Genomic DNA, 25,140 nt, shown 5'->3' with positions numbered 1-25,140 from the left:
TGGTGGGGGGGAGTGGGCAGGAAGGCGATAGGGGCAGACTGAGAGATGAAGCTGGAAAGCTAAGCTGGGGCTGGATCCTCAAGAGCCCTGCAGGCCATGCTTGAGCCTGGATTTGACCCTAAGGGCAATGTTCAGCCACTGAAGGCTTTTTAAGCAGTGGCAGTAGGGTGTGAGCTACTTGGGAGGTAGCACAGCCAGGACTTTTGGTTACGGGTGGGGAGAGAGAATGAGATGAGTCATGAAATCAACATCAACAACCACTACTGCTGCTGCAGCAGCTACACTGACCAAGCGTTCACTCTGCCCAACCTTTCTGTGCATCACTCCATTTTATTCTCGCAAAAGCCTTGAATTAGGTTCTACGGTTATTCTCATTTTATGGAGGAAGAAACTGAGGCTTAGAAGTTAAGTGATTTGCCCAAGGTCATACAGCAAGTATGGCAGAGCCAGGTTTCAAACTGGGGTCCAATTCCAAGGCCCGCTGCTCTCCATCACCATGATGTAGTCCTCCCAGGATGACACCTGGGGTTCTGGTTCAGGCAACTGGGTGGATGGTAGTGCCATTAACTAGACCGACAACGGAGAAGGAAAAGCGGGCTCTTTGGACAAAGATGACAAGCTCAGTTTGGGATATGCTGAGTTTGGGTACCTGCGGGCCATGTGTGAGGAGGTGCCCAGCAGCAGTAGATGTCACCATGAAGCGCAGGGAGGAAACAGGTGGACATAATGACCTGGGAGGCAACCCTATCTAGATGGCTCTTTCCCAGGGACCTGTCCTCAAGGGGGAGGGCCAGGCAGAGGAAGAGGCGCTCACAAAGGAGACAGGACAGAGGGCAGAGAAGAAGTGAGAAATGTGGAGAATGTGGCCTCCCCATTGCCCTTTCCCCACCCCCACTTGGCTGAAGTTGGAGAAGCCAAAGAAAACAGTGTCTGAAAAGGAGAACAAACGAAGTGTGAGATGTTGCCTAGTGGAAAAGAAGATGGAACAGGACAGAATGATTTGGCAACAAAGAACTCATTGGTGGCTCTGTGGAGCAGTGGAGGTGGAAGACAATTTGCAGTGAGCTGACAATTGCAGAGTAAATGCAGATGACGTTTTTTCTGTGATGAGGAAAGAGACTGGGGTGGTGTGAGGTTGTATGCTCAAAGGACAGTCTGCTTTCAAAAAAGAGAGCACTGGGCACAGTGAACTGCTCACAGGAAACAGCCCAGCGAGGCTGGAGCCACACAGCAGGAAGCTGGTGTTAGACTGAGGAGGCAGGAAGGACTGCACAGGCCTTAGGTAGGAAAAGGGCTAACTCTTCCCTCATGACAAGAAGGAAGTCTGCAGGTGGGGTGGTGAGACATTGAAAGAGTTCCTGTCCACTTGGTTTTTAATCCTTGTTGAAACAGTAAGTAAGGTTATCTGCCAAAAAATAAGGTGGGGGTGGGGAGAGCCTGGCAGTTGGAGCAGAATGGAGGTCTGACAAAGGGACTGGGGAGAATGGAAGTGACGAGGAGCCAGAAGACTAGAGAGCAGCAAAGTGGGGGCTCAGGCACTCGGGAGACCACTCGGCCTGGGTGCCACAGATAGATTCAATCCAGTGCCTTCCTCAAGGTATAGAAGGGGAGAGGCAGGCTGGGGTCGAACCCAGGACTGTGGTTTTTCTGAGCGGGTGTAAAGGAAGGGCAACAGGGCAAGGAACTAAGAGGACTGGTAGGAGAGTGAATGAATGATGGTCAAGGTAAGGGAAGGAGGACAGGTGACAGTCTTCAGTGGATGAAGAGGAGTGGTGGTGGGAGGCTGCAGATGACACAGCCAGGGGTTGGTTTCAAAGGAGCAAGGGTTAGGACATGAGAGAGAGAGAAAGAGTCATGGTCCAGAAATTGTATGAGGGAGCAGAAAAATACCCAGCTTTACCTGTCTCCCCAGGTGGGTAGTGGGTGGATGGTTCTTGGTGGAAGCTGTGTTTTTGATGGACTGTAGTTAAGTCTGGGAGGTGGAGGAGGGGTACTGGGGAGGAGGTTGATGTATAAACAGATAATGGCCATGATCGCTAGTTACAGGATATCAGAACTACCCGCTTCTGTGTTGTATCTTGGCCTCTAGACTGGGCAGGGCAGACAGTAGCTGTGCAGAAAGTTTCTGAACGAGTAGAGAATGATAAAAGGCAGACTAGAGAGACGTGCGAGGTGCAGCCGTAGCACAGCGGAAGATATTACCTGAGGAAGACTGCAAAGAAGGAAACATGTGAATTGGGCTTGGGAGGAGGTTTTCAGAAGGAAAACGAGGGGGCAGACATGAAGGAGAAAGGATATCCAGGCATAGCGATTTATGAAAAGCACACCAGGCCTGGGAACTGTGAAGCGTACTTGCTGGGACCTAACTAGGAACCACTGCCTTGGGAGGCCAGGAAAGGGCAAAGAGATCACTGCTGCCCACTGTACACTTCTGGCCAGGCAATGCTGGCTAGGAGAAAGAAAACGCTGACCATTTTCTGAAGGCAATGGTGGGACCACTACTTCAGGCTGCAGGGAAGGGGTCCTGGTTTGTCCTTTGGTTTGGAAAAAGATGGAGAATCATTGCTGCTTTCCAGAGCACCAGGGCTGTTTGACCACCCAGGACCTGGAGCTAGCTAGTCGTCAAACCCATTCTCTTCGGCTGAGCTCCTGAGTGTGCCACTGTGCAGACAAAGCTGAGGGCAGGCAGGCCAAGAGGTAATGAGGTGGCAGGGGATGAGCCATCAAACTCTGGTGCTCGCCTGGCAGCAGGGTTGCCCAGGAATAGCTCCCCTGGTTCTATCCTCAGCCTTCTGGGAGGAGCTCACTCAGCCCTCAGGCTGGGTCATTCCCATGGCTTCAATTACATCCCCATGCCAGCAACTCCCAGCCCCACACCTCCATCTCCACTTGGACGTCTCATGAGAATCTCCGAGTCACCGTGTCCCAACTGAATTCCCAGTCTTCTGCCAATTCCACCCTTGCTCATTAAAGGTACGCCATCCTGACAGTCACCCTAGCAAACACCTGGGAGATAATCCCTAACTCCGTCACCTCCTTGTCCTGCAATCAGATCACCTGCCTCCTCTGAAAAACCCATCTCTCTTGCTCCAGGCCCATTATCAATCATCTCTCCCCTGGTTCTTGGTTCTCCAGCCTGGAGTATCACCCCTCCAGGCTACCTTCCATACTGCCACACGGTCATCTTGGGATGCAGATCTGGCGAGTGCATTCTGTGATTAAAGCCCTCCAGCGACCACCCCACCCCCCGCAGTTGTAGGATCAAGTCAAAGCTCTTCAGCAGGGCCCAAGAGGCCCTTCCCTCACCTCCACTATCTCTCCTGCTTCTCTTGGGTTTGAGCTCTGGCTTCACAAAGGTGCTGTGGACGTGCTATTCCTGCTGCCAGGAGGGCCCTCCTGATGAATCTGTACTCACTCCCTACAACTCAGCTCCCAAGGCAGCCTCGTGGTACAGCCATTTCCAGCACGCCCAGGCAGGACGGGGGGCTTCCCTCATCCCAGCACTTGTCACACACTAACGTGCTTGTCCAGTTTTGTGTCAGTCTCTCCACTGGACTGAGTTTCTCCAGGGTGAGAACTTAACTGCATCATATTTTAGCTCCCAGTATTTGCAGAAGTGTTTGCTGAATGAATACCTGACTGAAGCAAGTCTTGGGCTTTGAGGAATCCAGCAAGCGGCTTCTGACGCTATGACTTGTTTTTCCTCCAATCACTGGCCCCCAGGCTCCCTCACCCTGATGCCTCCCAAACTTATTCAGACCTTCCCAGAGCAGAGAGCCGCCAGCACCATTCATGCCCCAAAAGTCCTGGGGGTTGGGGCGAGGGATTCCTCGGGGAGAAGAGGTGGTAGAGCTGGGCTCCCGCCACACCCACCTTCTTTTTCAGTTTGTGCCGGGCCCGCTTGGCGGCCCTGGCGCTGTTGGGGACTTTGGGCTCCGTGCTGTTGATGAATTCCAGCAGCTCATCCACATCTCGGTGGTCCACGGCGGGCTCCCCAGGGATCCCGCCCAGGGCGCCCCCCTTCATGGGCAGCTCCTCTTTCCGCCTGGTCAGCCTTGAGCGGAGCTTCTCTCGGATCTCGGTATAATTCCGACTCGTCGGGGCAGCGGGTGGCTGGGGGAGGGGGAGGTGCTGATGTTACACCCTGGGCCTGGGAAGCCCGTAGCACTCCCACCCGCTGGCACCAAACGTGGTGAGAAGCGAGACAACTGTTCTTTCTACCACAGCCACTAAGGCCAAATGGCTTCACCCTCAGCCAGGCCCGGAGCCAAGGCAGTGGTGGGTGGAGGGAGTGAGAGGTACGCAGCAGTGCTGGGAGCACAGTGACTTGGGAGCCAGGAAAGCAGGTTTGAGCCCAGGCTTTGTCACTCAGAAGCTGTATGACCTTGGGCAGGTTCACCGAGCCTTTGTGAGCATCAATTTTGTCATCTCTAAAATGAGGATAACAACCGCTAGCTCAAAGGTGACCAGCAATGTAATTACTTTCATTTCTTCTGTCCTCAACTGCTCTCCCTTAGCCAGCAGCCCTTTCCTCTTCACCTTATGAGACTTCCGAACTGCCTTCTCCCCGTCCAGAGACAGCATGTACTCTGCTCTGAGCCTCCTTCCTGGCACCATCTGTGTTCACTACCTGTCCCTCGGCTGGCTCTCACACTGGGGACTGAGAGCCTTTGTTTCCACTCTGCCTTCATCATGCACAAGCCTTCACTTCTCTGTGATTACACACGTATACATACTCATCAGAATCATAGCTTTCCTCTGCCACCTCCTTTCTTTTTGCCTAAGGAAAAAAAGTGAATCTTAAGAGAAACCGTGAGAAGAGCAAAGGCAGCAAAATGTTGAGAAATCTCTACCTCACCAATGTGCTGTGAGGATCAAGCGAGTGGACACTGGTGTGAGGATTCACAGGGTCCAAGCGCAATTATTAGCCCCATGAGCAAGGGGGCCTTGGGGAGAGCAGGGTGCTCCTCTGGCTCCCCTCGGCTGGCCACAAGCCCGCTCTGGCCTGGGCAGGGTTCACTCACCGCATTGTGGCCGAAGAATTCACAGTAGCAGCAGTCACAGAACTTCCCATCTCTCTGGTGGGTGGAGGATGAGGTGCAGGAGCTACGCTCTGAGCTGCTGTCCTCTTCCTCGCCCAGCCCCTCGTCTGCCTCGCAGGGCTGGGGCAGCTGGCAGGTCAGGCCACTATGGGTAAACTTGTGCCCCTTGCACCCAGGGTCCCTGCTGATGGGGGAGAAAGACAGGCCCAAAGGTGAGGAAGGGAAGGGCAGGAGCAGGCCACAAGGAGCCCAGGAAGCATCCCCACCATCACCTTCATCTGCCTCATCCCACAAAAGCCAAGGCAGTCAGACCAAATCAGAACCTCACAAAAACAGGGCAAACACTCTCGCTGTCCCTCAGGGCCCAGCTCAATGGAGCTATTCTGGAAAGGTTCCCTGTGTCTCCTGCCCACGCCTACCATGTGAGCCTCCTGGACTCTGAGGACACCAGGTATACCTCTATCCTACTATCACGCTTTATAGCGATGGTCTGTTTACCCATCTTTCTTTCAGACCAGAGTGTGTATTCCTCAAGAATAGGGACTATGCCACTTCTATTTTTGGGTCCCAGTGTGTAGCATAACAACCTTGTACACAGTAGGTGCTCAGTAAGTATGTGTCTGAACAGATTAGTAGACTGATGGCTCCCTGGAACATCCAAAGGAGGTCAATGTCCTTTTACTAAGGTCCTTTTTTCCCTGTTTTGTTTGTTTTTGGCCATGCCACGCGGCTTGTGGGATCTTAGTTCCCTGACCAGGGACTGAACCTGGGACCTTGGCAGTGGAAGTGCCGAGTCCTAACCACTGGACCACCAGGGAATTCCCTCTAAGGTCCTTATGATTGAGTCTGAATTACTGGACAGAGCTGCCTTAGCCATGGGGCCTTGAAGTTAAGAAAGCAAATGTGCCTTGTGGGCCACAGACTCTAAGAGCTACTATTTGCGCCAGATACTGTATACAGCATATTATTTCTAACAATCCCCCAAATCCTGCAAAATAGGTGCTGCCATCCCCACATTGCAGTGGAGGAGGCTGAGGCTCAGAGCGCTTCACTGCTCTTTGCCCAAGGATCAGCTAGGACTCAGTCTGTGTACACAGCTCATGCTCTCTCACCGCACTGCCCTGCCTCTGGATTTCTGGAAGCATCCTGTAATATAGACTGTTTTTCCAGGGTAAGGAAGAGACAGGTCTGCAAGGTCCCAGAATTGGAGCCAGAAGAGTCAGAACCCTGGGTTGGCCTTTAGCAGTAGGAGTGCCCCAGGGCTAGGGCCAAGGGAGGCAGGAGGAAGGGTGGGGCAAGGAGCAGGGGTGGGTCAACACTCCTACTCAGCCTTGAAGCAGTTACAGAAGACAGACCAACCATCACCCTTCTGCTTCCCATTAAGAATATGGGAGTAAAATCTTTGAGGGGGCGGGGAATGAAACAGGAGGGAAAGGGGCAGGGCACAGCCTTTGAAAGAATGACATAGCCCAAGGACATGACATAAACTGATTAGAATCAAATGGGTCCAAGATGGCACACAAGTCAACTTCCACTAGACCTTGAGCCTCTGTATATGCTTACTGTAACAAATCAGCAAGCTAAATGACACACCCACAGGCACCGTAACAGTTCCAAGATGGACCAAAAGGATCAAAAAGTGGGCTGTGGCCCAATTCCTGGAAATCCCCGCCCCTTCCCAAAAGAGCTGGAACACTCCTCCCACTCATTAGCCTATGAAATTACCCACTCCTATAAAAACTGACAACTCCCATACCCTGGTGCCTTTCTCACTTTCTGAGATGGGAGGTGAGGGAGGTTCCACGGGGAAGGAATCATTATCAAGGTGCTTAGAGGACTTTCCTGGTGGTCCTGTGCTTAAGACCCCATGCTTGCTTCCACTACAGGGGGCATGGGTTCAATCCCTAGTCAGGGAACTAAGATCCCGCATGCCACCAGGTGTGGCCAAAAATCACACACGTGTGATTTACAATATAAAAAGATAGATCTATCTTCTCCAAAAGATTGTATCTTTCATATATATATTAATATAAACTTTCTCAGTGCTTAGAGTTACTTCTAGGAATCTATCTTAAGGACAGAACTCCTGACTCAAACAGATTTGTGTGCAAGGATGCTTATTACAGCCTAGTCTATAACAGTTAAAAACTAGAAATACCTAAATATCCAGGAATAGGGGAATGATAAACTATGCTAGAGCTGTACAATAAGACATTTTGTGGCCACTGAAAAGTTTTCTGAAGAATTTTAACTGGGGAAGTGATTATGGTATAATGTTAAAAAATAAACATACAAAAATATATAGAATGTGGACCTCGTTTTGTTATTTATATATATTATTTATATATAGAAACATCATGGGACTTCCCTAGTGGTCCAGTAGCTAAGACTCCGCACTCCCAATGCAGGGGGCCTGGGTTCGAATCCTGGTCAGGGAACTAGATCCCACATGCCGCAACTAAGAGTTCACATGCCGCAACTAAAGACCCTGCATGACACAACTAAAGATCTTGCATGCTGCAACTAAGACTCAGCGAAGCCAAATAAATAAATATTAAAAAAAAAAAAGAACATCAAGAAAAAATGTACTGCAGTGTTAAAGTTTAGGTTGCCAGGAATTTTATACATTTCTAAATTTTTCCAAGCTTTTAAATAATAAACACATATTTCTTTTATAATTGAACTATGGAAAAAACATAAACAGTCTACCCTTTAATTTCTATCCCAAAGGTACCCTTTGCAAAGTTTCCCAAAACTCTTACGTTCAAGCTGTCAGGGAGTTTGCTCTTTGCACCACTCACTTACCTGTGAGTGCTAGTGAGCTGCTGAGAGCTGGGTGGTGGGAGGAGGGGCCCGCTGCAGTGCCCGCTGCAATGCCCACTACAGGGGTGGCTGCAACCCGAGAATGGTGGAGGCATCTTCAGGAGCGGCATGCTAGTGGAGGGAAGGTGGGGGCTCTGACATGGCCCTGGGGTGTGGGGGGCAGCAGCCACGGCAACAGGGCATTCTGAAACCTGGGCAGGGAAAGGTGCTGCCGGGGTGGTGGGCAGCAGGTGCGAGTGGGGTGGTGAGCCAAAGGATCCGGGGTGAGATGGGATCAGCAGCGCTGGCTGGGGGTGGTGGCCGGTGGGGCTGTTAGGTGGAGCAGTGAGGTCTGAGTGCCGGTGGTGCTCCGAGATGGGGAAAACCTCACCTGTGGGCGGACGGGGGAGAGAGTTGTCAGTGGGAGCCCAGATCTTGGGAAGGAAGCCCAACGACTCATTGCTGCAGCATCCTGCTTACTGCGACCAGAGGGAACATGCCTGGGCACAGCCTTTCAGCATGGTGGACTTGTGAGGTTTCGGAAAAGCCCAGCAGTACCTTGGGCTGGAGAGATTTCTCTTCAGGCAGCAGCTGGACAGGCTGAAGTCCAGGCCTGAGAGAGAAGGCACCAGGAATGCCAGCCCCACGCAAGACCACAACACCTCTGCTGGCATAAACAGGGGATACATGTTCTGTCTCTCAGCGCCTCTTTAGGACCTGCCTGTCAACAGGCATTCCTCAGGCCCAGGGCAGGATCTACAGAAGCCAGTGGAGCAGCAGGTTGAGGCTCTGCCTCTGGGCCACATGGACCGAGGCAGCCAGGGTATGCCAGACTCCCGGGTGGCCCCAGATTTCAGAGGACAAGTGGGAAAAGGCTTTGATGACTCTCTCTGGCTTATGCACCAAAATAACTGGAATTACGCATTACTCAACTCACAATTCTGGGGGCAGCACCCCTTTGAAGAATTCAGGTCCTCCATTTAGAAGCAGACAGTAATTCATATTTACACAGTACATCAAAAACCCAAGATTTTTTCTTTGGGTCACTAAGCGTTATCTCAGGGTCTCGAAAAGGCTTACACAGCTGCAAAACTGGCTAATAATCAAGGCAGCTCACACTGCCAATCTCTTGTGGATGGAACTGCAGTGCTTTTATAAAAGCACCCATCCCCTAGATGGAGAAAAGGAGGCACCCAGGCCCTCTGTGCTGCTGCAGGAGTCAGGTGATCTGATTCCTAATTCCCTAAAGGCCCTTCCAGACTTCACTTTCTGTTCAGCCAGTGCTTACCAGGTCCCCTCTTGGATCCAATGGGAACGGCTATCGGAGCCAGTCCTGGGGAAAGGATTCCCACCAAGACAGTCAAGGGATAGATTCCCTGCTTGGCTTCCACCAGAACAGCTCCACTTTTACTTATTGGGTTGGCCAAAAGAGTTTGTTCGGGTTTTTCCATAAGATGTTATGGAAAAACCCAAACGAACTTTTTGGCCAGCTCAATATTTTAATAACCGATCTTCTGATTTGTTTGAACAAGCGGTTAGGAAAACAGAGCTCTCTCCACTTATGGGGCCTGGCTGTCTTCCGAGCTTGGAGACTCACCAGGGATGGAAGGAGGACTCCCGAGTGAGCTGCCTGGCATGGCCCCACTGGAGTGCGGGGAGTTCCAGAGGCCCGAGAGCTTATGTGCTGACAGGAACGAGCTGGGATCCCAGTCCCCTGAGTTCCCATGGCAGGAGGAAGACGAGGATGAGGACGATGAAGAGGAGGACGAAGAGGAATGAGAGTCACCCCCACAAGACTGCGATTTGCAGGATGTGTGTGACAAGGAGATCTGGGGAAGGGGGAAGAAAAAGGCTCATGGTAAAAGAGGAAACATCAGAGCTAACCCTCTGCTGCCTCAGCTTCCCCAGGGATACCTCTTCCTCCAGGCCCCCATGCCATGGCCAAAGCACAGTTCCCACAACTAAAGGTGCAAGGGCAAATGTGGGCCAGGCCTTTGCCAAGAGGGGCTGTGGTGCTCCCAGTGAAGTATGTGGATATGATGAGAGAGATTCTGCTAATGGCAGAGACTGCCTGTCAACTGTGGGCCTTTGGGGAGTCCTGATTGCTGGCAAGGAGAGGAACAGTCTTTAAATTAGGAGTCCTGAAGCTGAACTGATTCTGGGTAAAAGAGAGGGGCTGGGGGGAATAAGGAATGAGGAGTCCGACCTCTGTGATTCAGGAGATGGCACTTAGCTCCTAGGCATCTTGGAAGCCTTCTAATGGAGGCACATTGCAGACCCTCAAACTGACCTTTGCCCTCCATGTCATATTGGTTGGCTTTTGAGCTGCCAGAGAGCTGAAGGCAGCACAGTCACAGGGAAGGGTCAGGATCTCAATCTACCAGTACATCTGAGCCGGTCCTCACACTGTGCACTGTCCTCAGGGGCTGGTGGGCTGCCTGAAACCTCTCTTTTCTTCCCCCAAATGTGAACCCAAGCTGCTAATGCTGTGTGGATGCAGCCCAGCAGCCTCTTGGCACCTGGGCGTAGGTGCTGCCTGAGGAGAGCCACCTGAGAGGACAAGGCAGCAACGGCTCAGCAGCCTGACTTCTTTGGGCAGGCAGCGCTCCTGCATTCAGGGACCCCTTCTCAGCGGTTACCTACCGCCACTGCATGTTCTCGACCTGTCTGCCTTTCATCTTCCTCCATGCTCTTTCGGCAACTCTGGCAGACCCATAGAGGCATCTCGCCTAGGAGATTCTTGACGAGCTTTGGCATGAAGTCAGGGGGCAGCTTCTCACCCTGCAACACCAGTCCATTTTGGGAAGGGCCTTCTTCCCAGCCTTTGCGTTCCCGGTGACACAGCAGGCAGCAAGTCTGCACAGACTGGCTGGAGGTGGGGGGAACCTGTCCAACAGACAGAAATAGGGTTTCCCAGAAGGGGAAGGGCTCTGCTTAGAAATAATATTAACAATACTAATGACGTCACTTATTACATGCCAGGCACTGGGTTAGGCACTTTATTTACCTAATTTTAGTCCTTGTAACAGCTCTGCCAACTAGGTGTTTTCATTCTTCTCTTTTTTTTTTTTAAGAAGAAACCGATTTCAAGAAGTTAAATAAGTTGCCCAAGGTTATAGAGTTAGTGAGTGGTTGAACTAGGATTTGAACCCTAGTGAGGCTGACTCCAAAGCTCATGCTCGAATGCCCTAATGCCCCAGTGTCCCCAAATCTTGAAGGTTAATGAGAAGATGGCCCTTCCTTCTCTGGCATGTCTGGGAGACGCCACAATCCTTGGGTGTCTGTGAAGTCTATAGACCAATCCCCACCTGAAAGAAAAAATGTTTCAGTTAACGCAGTTTGGGGGAACATGTAGGTTTCCTGAAGAGCTGCACAATTCCATTAGGATCACAGCAGCATTCTGGAGGAGCCAAAGAGTTATCAATTCAGTTGAAAACTGAGTTGGAGGGTAAGGCAAACCCTGGTGCTTCTGAGAGACAGTGAGGTATGGTGAAAAAACCCTGGGCTTTGGGGGTCAGACTGACACACATTCTAATCCTTCCCTGACCACAAATTAGCTGGGTGACCTTGAGCAAGTTATTGAACTTCCTGAGCTCTGATTTCCTACCTACCTTGCAGAGTTGTTGTGAGGGTTGGTGCCTAGATAGGGAAAGTGCCTAGCCCTGTGCGTGCCGATAGCATGGTCCCAGTACACAGTAATTATTATTTGGATTTTGTTTTTCCCTTCTAGGACAAACTTCACCTAGAAATATAAGTCTATAGGTTTTCTGTCACATTGAGGGGTACTGACTGGGAGACTGATTGTGTCTAATGACTCCAATTAATGGCTTTCCTATATCCTGCAACTTTGTACTATAGTCCCTTCTCACTCTGACAGTCATGTCACTTTCTTCAGCCAACGGGATGTTAGCAAACATGCTGCCAGCATAAGCTTGAAAAGTGTGTATGCATTTCTACTTGCCTCCTTGCATGGCTGGGCTTGCTCACTCTCGCACCCCTGTCATGCCATGTTAGCATGACCAGGCTAGCTGCTAGAGGGATGTGAGAGACGTGGGGAAAACTGAGTCTTCCCAGCTGATTGGCCAGCAGATCAGATAGACGAGTGAGCACAGCTGAGATCAGCCAAGTAGGCCCCGATCAGCAGAAACACCCAGTCAACCCAGAGACTTATGACAAATAATAAATAGTATTGTTTTAAGCCACTAAGTTTTGGGGCGGTTTGTTACACACAGTAGTTAACTGATATACCTTCCAAACTTACCCACCACTAGGTAATAAGTATTTGCAAAGGCCTAAGCAAAGGAATTAATAAGAGTATCATTTTCATCCTACCAATAAAATAAATGGCATCATCTTTTTCGAATAAAATCACCTTCTCACAATAAGTTGGCATCAGGGTATCCTTAAATCTGTAATGTTACAATTACACTGACCTGGGTCCCTGGTTTCTAGAAAAAGAAAGGAATCAAACAGTAGTACCAGGAGCATACTGAAACATTTACGGAAGTACAAGGACCTTGGAAAAGAGTACCAGAGAGAGAGAGAAAGAAAGGAATCTTACATATGGAACTCATATGAGATGCTGCCTAAACAGTCTGTGCCAAGGGGACATTTCAGTGAGCAAGTCAGCTGCTTAATGACAGATGCAAAAGAATATAGGCTTCCAGAACCCATTGGTGATGAGTATCTCATGGAAAGGGTGGAAGGCTGATGGAGAAGGATGATGTTCAGATAAGTTACGGCAAGGAAAGCCTTTCTGAGATGTGTACCCAGGTAACTTTCCATAGCTACAAAATGCCACAGTAACTCCAGAAGGAGGAGGTGAGGTCAATGCCCAAGTCCCTTTCCCTGTGAGAAATAGAAAAGTGACCATATTTTTAAGGCAAACACCAGGACGTGTAATTTTACTACAATGGAGTTTCATTTCATTTCAGTGTTAGGTTCTATAGTTATTACATAAGATGAAAATCTTGTATGAGTAAAATTATTCTCGAAATTTTTATATGGCCTGTAAAGTACAGTATATATGGTTTTGTAGGTACAACCAAGAATTCAAATGTATAATGTAAATGACAATGTGTAATAAGTGATTTTTTCTGTTTTCTTTTAAAAGTGAAAACAGAATTCTTATAAATTAAATATGTAATCAATGTGACTGTACTTAGTGCCAAAGTACTTGTGGGAGGTGCTGGGGTGTAGTAGAAACAACACTCGCTTTGGCATTAATCCTGGGCCTCCATCACTTACCAGCTGTATAATGCTGGGCAAGTTCTACTTATTCTACGTCTCTCCATCTATAAAATGGGATTAAGTCCTGACTTGCAGAGTTGGCTGTGAGCATTGTTATAAAGCACCTAGTGCCAGGCATATATGTTGCTCAACATATGGCACTAATTATGAACATGATAGGGGCAATGGGAAACAGTATTTAAAATCAGGATTACGATTGAAAATATAGAATATACAATCACTGTATTTTAAGAGAATGTAAGAGTCTCTCACACGCAATGAACTGAAGGTGATTTTTAGGCATCTTAATCTGTCCTCACTCCATGAAGTCATTCCTTAAGTTCCCCAAATACTCCCTGTACTCTCCTATGTCATGCCTTTGCTAAAGGGGATCCTCTGCCTAAAACCCCCTTCCTCCCCACATTTACCAATAAGTAGATGGGCAAGGCTTAAATAAGGCCCAGCTTAGATCCAATCTCACCCAAGCTTTCCTAGAGATTCCCTCTTATAATTCACCTCTCCTTCCCATATCCCCACAGCACATTGTGCCTTTGTTACAACATCTGTGCCTTCCACTTAACTGCCCCTTCTACTAGATTGTGCTCTTAGAAGGCAAGTACCAGATCTGATTCTTGTCTGGATCCCTCACAGTACAGCACAAGGCACAGACTCAGCTGGGCACATAGTGGCTAAATCAGATTTGTTAAGTGTCCCCATGGCAATACAGCTGGCAGGCAGTTTGGTGAGACATTGCTTGAAATTACTGTTTCCCACAGAAAAAGGCCATCTCCCCACCCTGGACCTCCACCCAAATGGTTCCAATCTCAAGTGTGGAAGAGTGGAAGATTGCATTCCTTGGGGATTACAATGGGATTCCACATTCATGGAAATAACATGACTTTCCCTAGAGCCAAAATGGTACACATGATAAATAAGAATAGCCATCAGTGGAAGTGAATTTACAGGGCAGGCTGTCTTTCTAGTTAAAGGAAGAAACACAGGGCCTGGAAAGCTAATTAAGTACAATCTGAAGCAGGGATATACCACCTACATTGCATAAGGTTGCCCAGAGGATTAAGTGACATTAGAGATGCAAAGCACTTAGCTCAAGGGATCCATACAGAAGGTATTCAATCTATTATCTAGGCCCCTTGGCTGGTCTGTTCTTAATAAGTCTACACTGGAAACTAGCTTATCCACTGTCTTGAGTTTGGTATACTAGATTCTTTCTTTCTAGGCCCAGGTAGTTCTGGAGGCCACCCTCAAAGCTGTCTTAACTCTAATCTTTGGTGCCTGCCCCTGGGTAAAACTCCCAGTGGAGCCTGGGGAGTTTTCCCTCTGACATTTTCATCTCTACTTTAATTGCCAGAGGGTTGTGAGAATTCCAATCCCTGGAGATATTATATACAGTTAATACTACCAGATTTTTCAAATTTTTGCTTTGGCAGAGAAAAGCTCTTGGTTCACAGTTCCCTTTGACTGCAGTCTCCTGCCATTTTCCAAATTCCTGGCAATCACGACTTCTTATCCTCTGTAGTCAATTCAGGCTTTCAACTAGCTGTTCTCAAGCTGTACTTTTTAGCACCTGGCACAGTATTCCCACATGAATAACATAATCAATAAATGTTTATTGAATGAATGAAAATTCCAACCACGTTTCTTCATCACAAAGGCTGATGGAACTGATTCTTAAATCCAGCAACCCTGGGCAACAGCGAATTATTACTTCTTACCTCAGTTTAAATTCAGAGCCTCTCCAGATTCCGGTCTAGCCTTAGGTAAAACATGGAGGAGAGAAAGGAAACGTTCTAGTGGTTCTCTAGATTTGGGATCTGCTCAAAAAAGCTCCAAGATAATTCTGCTTCATTCTCTGAGCAAACCCCAAATCTCTGGACAGTGTGGGGTTACTCACACAGGGGATCAGTGTTGTAGCACGCACATCCCCAGAGCAGTCAATGAACCAGGGGAACCCTAGACTGTGGCCACTCTCAGCCCAGGAGGCTGGCATGTGCAGCCATTAAAACCAGTACCTGCTCCCTCACCTGACCAGGCCCAAGACTTTTCTGTCTTTGTCTGAGAAGCATTATGCTAAGACATTCTAGTTTTTCCTGTGAAAAAAGATAAAATCAAAGAAAGGGGAAGCCAATTTTTTCATGGAACACCATTTTTACTTCAAAGAAAGACTGACTGACAAACGATGGTTATTCAGACTTGGGTTATTGGCAGACATTTTCTCAAAAAATGACCAAAACGAGCCTGTCACTTCAAGGAAAACAACTCTGTATTTATGGTCAATGATAAAATTCAAGTTTTAGGAGAAAATTAGAATTTTGGAAAAGTTGTATCCACAACAATGAGCTTGACAGCATCCCAATACTTAAAGACTTTATGATGAAATTGATGGTGATATTAACAAATGTTATCTTTTGATATTATAAAATGAAACAGGAAAACATTTGGAAGATCTACATAACTCAGTGAACCTACTTTCCAAATGATCAAAGCATAATGTTACAGAATCATGCACCGGTATAAAGTCCACTCAAAGTGTTAGGTGAACCAACAGATTTTTTTTTTTTGAACCAATAGATTTTAATGTAAATGAGTATAAAGACTTTACTGATATGGTCTCAGATTCCATATTGCAAAGAAGAATACCAACAATCGTCTGGACAGGCTATCAAAATACTTTTCTCTTTCCCACTATGTATCTGTGTGAGGTCGGATTTTTTTTTAAAACATACTTCAATCAAAATAATGTATTACAACAGATTGAATACAGAAGCATATATGAGAATCTAACTTCTTTCTATTAAGGCAGACATAAATTTGCAAAAGTGAAAACAAGACCATTTTTCTCACTAATTTTTTTGGAAAATTGTTATTTTTAATTTAAAAGTTGTTATTTATGTTAAATGATAGGTTTAATATTGTTATTGTGCAATGAATTAGTAACTAAATATTTTTAAACTTTCTCAGCTTTAATACTTAATTTGGTAAATATCAATAGTTTAACCAACAAAAGCTCTTTTGGGTCCTCAAAATTTATTAGGAATGTAAAAGGGTCCCAAGACCAAACCCTTTGAGAACTGCTGATGTAAAGCATCTAACAGTGCCTGTCACCCAGTGGGTGCACTATAAGCAATAGTGATTATTAACAACCATATAGCAGTTCATGGCATATCTGGATAGCTCTCTGAGGGCATGAGTGAATTTTGCACTTCAGACTTTCTGGCCACAACTTGGGAATTATGTGTCACTAGGCCAGATGGCTGTCAAGGACTGCTCTTGAAGCTGGATCTAATTTCCAGAACCAAACCTTCTCTCATTCCTTTCATGGATTCTTTTTACTCCCAAGAGTTTGTGTATGTTTGGGAGGATTCCCCCAAGACACATGCTGTATCTAACCAGCAGCCCTGCAACAGTTTCCAAATTCTATTCTGAAGTGGCCCAGTAGAGCATTCTACTCTCAAGTCACCCAACTCCAAAAGCCTCCTTGTCACTGAGGCAGGCAGAGGACAACAGTTAAAATTCCCTTCCAAAAGCAGAGAAAATGATTAATCCCCAGCCTAGAAAAACTTATCAGCCCAGTCATTACCACTCACTCTTCCATTCACCCATTCATTCCCTCATTCAACAAACATTCTCAGAGCCCCTACCTGGTGCCAACCATTGTGCTAGGTGCTGGGAACCATAGAGTTCCTGCCTTAAGAACACATGCATAAACCAGGCAGGTTCATGCACGGGGTTGTCAATGCTCCCAAACTCCCAGGATGCCTCGTATTCATTTTGGAGAATCAGGCAGGAACACATATTAAAATAACATACAATTATAATTAATAAACAAAATAATACATAAATTAAAAACTGATTAGGACATTGGGCTTCTCTACTTAATATAAGCTTATTACGTGCCTTCTTACATACCTATCCAGTTTGAGGATCTCTTTCCTTTACCTCCTCTTTCCTACCTTGGTCTCTCTTTGATCTCTAGGCTCCTTTCTGGTGGAGCCCGCTACCAGGGCACCCTTTGGCCCCTGGCATTTATAACTTGGCCCCAGATGACCTCTCCATACTCCACTTCCATGCTTAACACCTGAGAGCCACAGGTTCTATTCATACTGTTCCTCAGATACACCTTGCCCCTTCAAACCCCAGCACCTCAGCTTTACTCCTCAGGAAATTCCTACTTATCCTCTAAAATCTTGATCAAAGGTCACTGAAGCTTTTGCTGGACCAGGCTGAGTAGAATTATTTCAGTATAGCACCTATCACATTGTGCCACAGACATATCCTCTGCCTACTGCAAATCCTGGTAGAATGGGAGCTCTTTGGGGGCAGGGAGTAGACTGCGGCCATTGAAGTGTGTCCAGGAACTAGGCTTGGCTTGGGCCCAGCACATAGTAGGCATTCATTGAATAAATGAACGAATCCTTAAAGCTCATCTGGCTCATGTCTCAGCTGCTCTACACAAAGGACAGAAACTAAAACACAGCCAAACCAGCCCCTTTCCCGACATACCATGTTGAAAAGGCATGGCTGCGTCACTCCAGGCCACTAACGGGAGGGCATCAGTGCTAAGAATCTCAGACCATTCTACTGCTGGCCATCAGAGGTGTAGTTAATTCTTAGGGAGCTGATACAACCTCAGTGCCCTGGAGCTTTCACCCGAACTCCCACTCAGGCTGTTGGCTCAGGTACTTCCAGGAGGTAGGACAATAGTTTCACAACACAAAGCCACTTTGTGGAGAATTCTCTTCAGTTGTACAAGCTGAGTCAAGGATAGGGCAGTGAGTCTTTCTGACCCCAGGGGCCCTCCACCCGCCAAGGCTAGTTCATCTGTCAAACCTGCCTCCTGGGTGTAATCAGTCACAGGAAGGCCTAAGCTGCTTCTTATTTACCTGGAACCTTGGGCAAACATTACCGACTACTCTGTAATGGCAACACAGAGTTCTCATGGGTGGAAGAGTATGAACTTTGGAGACAGACTGTTGTGAGTTCAAATCCCAGTTCTGCCATTTTCAGTATGATCTTGGATTATTACTGAATTTCTTTGAGCCTCAGTTTCCTCATTTATGAAATGAGAATAAAACCATACTTCACAGAGTGGTGAGGACAGAAGGAAATAAATTATATAAAGTACCTGGCCTGGGCCTGGCACACAGTAGGTGCTCAATACCCGTTAGTTTCTTTCCTCTTCTGTCCTGGAAGAAATGACAGGGAAACTTACTAAGTGAGACTTGCCCAATCCAAAGTTATTACTTGAAGCACAGGACAGAAGACTAGACAGGTGACCTTCAAGGTCTCTTTGACCCCCGCCCACCCACCCAGCCCACATTCTCTGGCTGCCAACTTCCTAATAAGAACCTTCAATATTTCCGGGCCCTTCTTTCTGCCTTAGTTTCCCTATATCTATTCACTTCAGGATGGAGGGGGAAACCACAAAGGGATCTGGATAGCTAAGAGCCTTGGGGAGGAAATAATGGACAGGTGGCCTATAGGACTGCACCATGTTCATCCACCTAGAGTCTGAAGGATGAGGGTGGGAACATGGGCACAGAACTGAAGGGTGCAAACACTGGGCCTTTCCCGGGACACAAGCATGCCTCTCCTCAGCCCTTCTCTGCTCTGCGTATTCTGCCACCAAGAACCATTAACCAACCACTCCTTTCCACAGTATCCACTCCCCTTCTCCACTACGTGAGCACTCACGTCTGCACTCACACGGTTCCCACTGCCTCTTCCTTTCTAGGCTCAATTGGGGTGTTACATTCTCCTAAGTCCACAGGCAAAATAAACTGTGCTTTGCTCTGGGATGCCCTAACACTTTTTTACATGTCTCTTGTAGAGAGCCTATCACGTGTATCCTGATTAAAATCTGTCTTCACAGAAGACAGCTTTTCAAGGGCAGGGCCTGTGTCTCATGAATCAGTGCATCCCAATCATTCAGCAGAGGTGGCAGCAAGTGTTTCGATACACGAAGAAAGATTAGCAGTTGGAGAATATGGGCAACAACTGGAGAACTGGGAAAAGTTTGTTTTTTTTAAAAACTAAGGCTGTTTCTTCTCCTGCTTATGGAAAAGCTCTCTCTTCCCCCAGGAGGCCCCATTCTTTAAAGAACAGCCTAGGCCTCCGCAAAGATGCCCATGGCACCCTCAGTTCAGCAATTCTCAGACCCAGCCACACATCAGAATCACCTGGGGCAATTTAATAACAACAGATCCTGGGCTCCAGACCTAAAGACTCTAGGTCTCGGATAGGGTCCAGCAAAGCACAGGGCATCTGATTATTAGTTAGGCTGGGGTGAGGGAGAGGGAGAGGTAGAATCAAGCAATCACAGCTGCCTCTCCCACTGAGAATTACTTCCATGCTATCAGAGAGAATTTAATGAAGCACATCACATTCACTTTCCTACTTAAAACCTTTCATTGATTCCTCATTGCCTACAGGATAAAGCCCAAACCTCTTGGTTTTTAAGAACCTGCTAAACTCTCCAGCCAGACCTCTCACCACTCTCCATAAGCTGGGCAGTTCTGGCCTCTGGGTCTTTGTCTATGCTGTTTGCTTTGGTTAGACATTTTCTCTCACCTTCTCTGGAGGACCTTTTACTTGACCTTGAAGCCTCAGCTCTGAGAAGCTTTTTCTAGGCTATCACGTCTGTGCATCCTCAGAACAAAGCATCTATAATAATCACAGCTACCACTTGTGCTCAGTGCTTGACATGCAGTACTTGCTGAACCCTAGTGTGAGCCCAGTATCACTGTCATTTTATACATGAAAAAAAAAACCAAAAGGCTGAAATATTTCTAAAGGCGTGTACTAGGATCTAGGATTTGACTCAACTCAGAGGAAGAGATGCTCTTCTAGCCTAACTGCACTTATTATATGTATGTTCTTTAGACCATGAGCCCCTGTGGGCAGGGACCATGTCTGATTCACTTCCTCATTCCCAGCTAGCCCAGGGCCTGGCACAGATCAGGTGTCCATTAGTGTTGGTAGAATAAATGAGTGCCAGGTCAGGCGAGAGGAAGTCTGGACATGGTGTGTGTGCAATGTGCCTGAATGAATGAGTGACTGCCAGCCTGGCCTAGCAGTGCGGGCAGATAAGAACAAAGTGCTAGAAACCTAACATCTCTTTTATTACAATTTAGTTTAACAGCCATTCATTGAACACATAAGGACCATGCGTAATAAATACACCAGAAATGAATTAAAACATAGCCCATGCTCTCAAAAATTCTAGGTTTAGTAAGTAAAGGTGTTAGGACCTTAATAGTACATCTGATATCATTTATTAAGCTTACAGCTCTGGGACATTTTAAGGAAATTTAAAATTTTAATTACTTTTTTTTTTTTTTTTTTTTTTTTGCACTGTACCGCATGGCATGTGGGATCTTAGTTCCCTGACCAGGAATTGAACCCATGCTCCCTGCATTGGAAGCTTGGAATCTTAACCACTGGACCAACCAGGGAAGTCCAGAAATTTAAAATTTTAAAATCTTAGTAGGTAAGTCTTCATCTTCAAAAGACTTTTGGCATTTCTACATAGTGAATCTCTACTGGCTTACAAAGAACCAGAGGTGACAAGGATCTCTCCTCAGTACCATTTCTTCCTATCTGCAATGAAAATGGCTGGGTGGGCAGTGATTTTAAGGGGGAAGTCTCAGGGTATAGGGATTATCTCATTGATCTGTGTGCCCCGAATAAAGGCCTTGGCACAGAGATCGTTAATACTTGCTGAGTGGATTAAACACAATGAGATGATTTTAATAAAGATACTGGCTGAGCACCTGCTCCAGTCCCATGAGGGAGCAGGTTTAACTCTGAGCAGTGGGGGAGCCAGGTCTCTAGAGTTCCTTTAAACTAGGCTGGGCAAAGTCCCAGGTGATGCTGTAGAGATGAGAAATGGGAAGGGCAGGATGAGCTCAACCCCCAACAAATGCCAGTTTACAGTCTAGCAAGTCTCCTGGGGGTTTACTGAGTGTGCACCTGGACTACAAGCTGAGTGGTCCAAGAGAACTAGAGACAGCCAGCAGAGCTGGCAGGTGAGAACACTCAGGCTTTGGATGGCCAAATGGCTCGCTGCCACACGCCACGTCCAATTCTAGCTCCGGCGTGAGGAGCACTAGGTGCTCTGTGGGTTGCTCCACATTCTCTGGTGAAGCTCTGGAAGAGGCTTAAAGAAGGGAAGAAGCATGCCCACAGCAACAAAACTAGGAGAATGAGCAGGAAGCTCACCCCAAGTCTGTAACGTTAAATACTATGTCTCACTGCCTCCTCCAACCGCTTTGTAAGTTGGGTTTGTTTTTTTTTCTTTGCTAAGAAGGCTGTAACTGTTTTAGTCTTCTTGGGAAATAAATGAGGATTTGGGTTTTTAGTGAATGTATCAATGTAGTTTGGTGGCCTGATCAATTAGAAGGACTTTTGGGATTCCAATTAAACTCAAAGTCCTGCATTTAAATGTGTACAGTTATGAAAATGAGCAAAGGAAATTGGATGCAACCAGTGGCCTATGAGCCTTAACTCAGAGGAAGTAATGATCTTCTAGCCTTACCGCAAACTACTATAAACTTGTTCTCTAGACCAAATGAGCCCCTTGTGAGGAGGGACCACGGCTGATTCACTTCTGCATTTCCAGCTGGCCCAGGGCCTGGCACAGATTAGGTGTCCTTCATATGATAAAGAGGGCAGACACTTCTCAGAGACTGCAGATTACTGCCTCCTGGAAATGTGGGCCCAGGAGCACCAGATTTTGTTTTAAGAGGTGGCACAAATACAGTTTTGCGGGAAACCTTTGATTTTTAAAAATACTGGCTCAAATCAAAACAAAACTACACGTGACTTGAGGCATTTAAACCTGTATGTGGACTGAAAGTGATCTCATTTGCCATCTTTGGTATCGGTTTGGCATATGACACTGAATTTCACCTTACTTACCCACTCTATGTATTTAAGATAGGGTTTCTAAGTGGTGGTGGGAGCCAGAGATCCTCACCAAAGGTATGCCTGTGGGTACAGCAATGACTGATCCCAATTCTTTCAGCAGGTGCTTTTCAACAAGGCACAAAGGCCTGCTTCTGGCACCCAGAACCCCCTTCCCCAACAAAAATGGGGCACAATCAGAGGAGAGTTTGTCAGTTTGTTTCACCTATTGTGGCTAGAGTAAAAAAATGCCTTGTTAAATACCCCACAGTACACAGAGTGTCCTGTTTTTGGTGGTAGTGGGGGCACCTATAGTAGGAGTTATTTGGGTAAATGTTTAGCTTCTCTGAGTTTCTGTTTCTTCATCTGAAAAATGGGGTTAATAGTATTTATATCCTTCAGTTCATTCATTAAAATTTGTTAACCACCAGGCATAGGGGTACAATGGTGACTGACTTGGTTCCTGCACTCTCAGAGTTTACATAGCAAAAGCTGACCAATAATTACACCAATAGCTAACTCATCACATTTGTGCTAAATGCTGAGGAGAACACAGGGGTGGTGGGAAGGTATGTAAAGTGCCTAGCATGAATAAATGAATGAATTGGCAGGTCAAGCAGTGGAGTAGGTAGGAACCTACATGTTAAAGTTGTGTCCTATATAAAAACTAAATGGTTAGGCCATCAACCAAACTTTCTGGCCATGAATATACTATAGGCTGGTTAAGTGGCAGGGGACCCTGAATGGGAAAGAGAGAAGACAACAGCTCCCTGGTTCTCTCCTCCCCCACTATCCCCTTCTGGAGAACAGCACTCCCAGGGGGCCCAGAGAAGGGAAAGAGAAGCCTAGAGGGGAAAGCAGCTTCAGGGTGGGACGTCAGACCAGGCAAGGGTGGGGTCCAACCTGAGGAGTCAAATCCTTTGGAACCAGTCTCAGCCCAGGGTAAGGGTGGGGATGAAGGTGGGGCTTCTGACACTCACTAAGTGGTGACATCTTCATTAATTAAAAATCTGATTGTGATCTGAGACACAAAGGAGACCAGTATCAAAACTGGGTTACAATAAGTACAGGTTCTCAACGGATTCATTCTCTCTCATTCACCTAGTTATTCCTACTCTGTGTCAGCAAGGCCCAGGGCTAGGTGTGGAGGACCAGGGATAGATGGCACGATCTGTGCCCTGGTGGAGTTCAAAGTTCGGGGGGTGGGGCACAGACACATCAACAGACTATCTCATTGTAGAATGGGGAGTGCCACCAGAGGGGAGCACAGGGGGCTGTGGGACAGAGGGGGCACCTCACGCAACTGGGGAGGTCAGGGAAAGCTTTCTGGGAATGGTACCCCAAACAGCATCCCCACTCACATGCACAATTCCAGAGATTCTACTAGAAGGCTGTCAAGAGCCATGCCTTCTGGCTGCACCAGCCTCCCAGAGTCCCCTGCTGCCCGATGCAGTGTCTGCAGAGCCAAACGCATCTTCTGCCACGCCTCATCCTCATCCGGCGCTGCATCCGACCCTCCAAGACTCCTGCAGGAGCCTGCCTTCCTTGGCAGGCTCATCCAAAAAACCAACTCAAAACTCTTTTGTCAGAGCAAGCTTAGGGCGAGCCACCCAGCCCCAGGTGCCATAACCCTCCCAGGGCAACTGTGGCTCATGCCACCCCAGCTTCTCAGTGAACACCGACAGGGTACCTCCTATTATCTCCTTTGCTCAAATGAAAGCGACCTTCTCCCAGGTGGCAAACTGGAAGCTTTGGAGAGTCCTTCTACTGCTCACTCTCAGCAGGATTCGCCAAACCCAGGGATTTGAGGGTCTGGGTGGGCCGCCTTGTAGGTCGGGGGTATACAGGGGAGAAAGAGCAGGCTTTGCTGGGTTTCCACCTCGGTGCAGGAGCCACACCAAATAGTCTTCTGGGCAGCCTGACTGTCTGCTGCAACTGCTCCGCTGGGCAAGGAGAGGAGGGAGGCCCCGGGAGACATGTGCTGGGGGCACAGGTGCTGAGGGGGCAGCGAGGGGAAGGGGTGGAGCCGCTCCCGGGGGGAGAGGGAAGAGGCTGCAGCCTTCCAGGCCCCAGCCCCCCGAGGTGGCCTGTGGGTGGGTGGGGAAGCAGGTGGGCCCAGGGGAGGTAAAGGGCACAGACCTAAGCTGTGGCCTCAAGGCTGGTGCGCGGTCCCAGTGTGGGTGTGCGACCAGAACGTTACCCGGAGGCGGCGGGAGAGGGCAGGAAGCCTGGTCTCAGGAGAACCGGACGTGCCATGCCTCGGCTTTGGACCAAAGGATCCAGACTCCACTCCCGCCTTGGGGGAGAAAGCCTCAGCCCTGGCCCAGGGGGTAAGGCTCTGGCCCCAGCCGGGGGAGGATGGTCCATCCCCAAACCCGTCCCGGCCCCGCTCCGGGGAGGTGAAAGAGCCCGAGCAGCCAGACTCGCCTCGCTCGCTCCTACCTGGGGACCGGGAGCCAGACTGGGGTCGTCCTCCTCCCTGGGGCCGTCGCGGTAGGGCTCCGCCGGCGCCTCCGGGGGCCCTGCACCCGCTCCTGCTTCCAGGCTCGGCGGCGGCGGGGGCTCCGGCGCCTGGGGCTTCTGCGGCCCTGCGGCCCGCGCCCGCTCGCGCCGGCCCGCGCCGCCACTCGGCCTGCTCCGCCTCCGAGTCATGCTGCTGCTCGCGCCGCTCCCTCGCTTCACTCGCGCCGCCGCCGCCGCCGCCGCCGCCGCCGCTCCCCTCACAGGACAACAGCCAATATGGCGGCGCCCGGCTCCCCCTCCGTCGCTGCCAGCAGGTCAGAGGGCACGCGGAGTCCGCGCCGCCGCACTAGCCCCCGAGGCTGCCTGCGCCATTTTGAGTAAGGTCACCACCCGGAGTTCCGCAGAAGAGTGAACCAACCTGGTGAGGAAACGCCCTCCCCATCCCAGGATCCAAGGGATGAGACCTGCGCGAGGGGAGGGTGTGCGCTGTAGTAATCGTGCTGCACGGACCTGGGCGCTTAATAACTGTTAAATGGATGAGTGAATTCGTAATTTCTATAGTGCTACGCTACTTTCACAGCCATGACCTGACTCCTCGTACCTACACTAAGTGGCAGGTAAGGTAGTTCCCATTTTGCAGCGGAGAAAACCGAGGCTGCAAAAGGCGAAATGGTTGCTCAAC

At 48.5% G+C, this 25,140-nt stretch overlaps 1 protein-coding gene across 1 annotated transcript in view; it reads right to left on the bottom strand.

Moving 5' to 3' along the window:
- Positions 1-24,704, bottom strand: part of FAM193B (family with sequence similarity 193 member B) — a 31,556-nt gene extending 6,852 nt beyond the window's left edge. The window contains 8 exon segments of the mRNA XM_079703334.1: positions 431-460; positions 463-567; positions 3,874-4,113; positions 5,025-5,226; positions 7,848-8,235; positions 9,442-9,673; positions 10,488-10,730; positions 24,438-24,704. Of these exon segments, the coding sequence (XP_079559460.1) occupies positions 431-460; positions 463-567; positions 3,874-4,113; positions 5,025-5,226; positions 7,848-8,235; positions 9,442-9,673; positions 10,488-10,730; positions 24,438-24,647 (1,650 nt within the window). The 5' untranslated portion in view covers positions 24,648-24,704.
- Between the last annotated feature and the right edge of the window lie 436 nt (positions 24,705-25,140).

The sequence above is a fragment of the Hyperoodon ampullatus genome (assembly GCF_949752795.1).
Source record: "Hyperoodon ampullatus genome assembly, chromosome: 4".
In the NCBI taxonomy this organism is placed as follows: domain Eukaryota; kingdom Metazoa; phylum Chordata; class Mammalia; order Artiodactyla; family Ziphiidae; genus Hyperoodon; species Hyperoodon ampullatus.
Note: the sequence above shows the minus strand (reverse complement) of the source record. Positions and strands in the feature narration are given on the sequence as shown.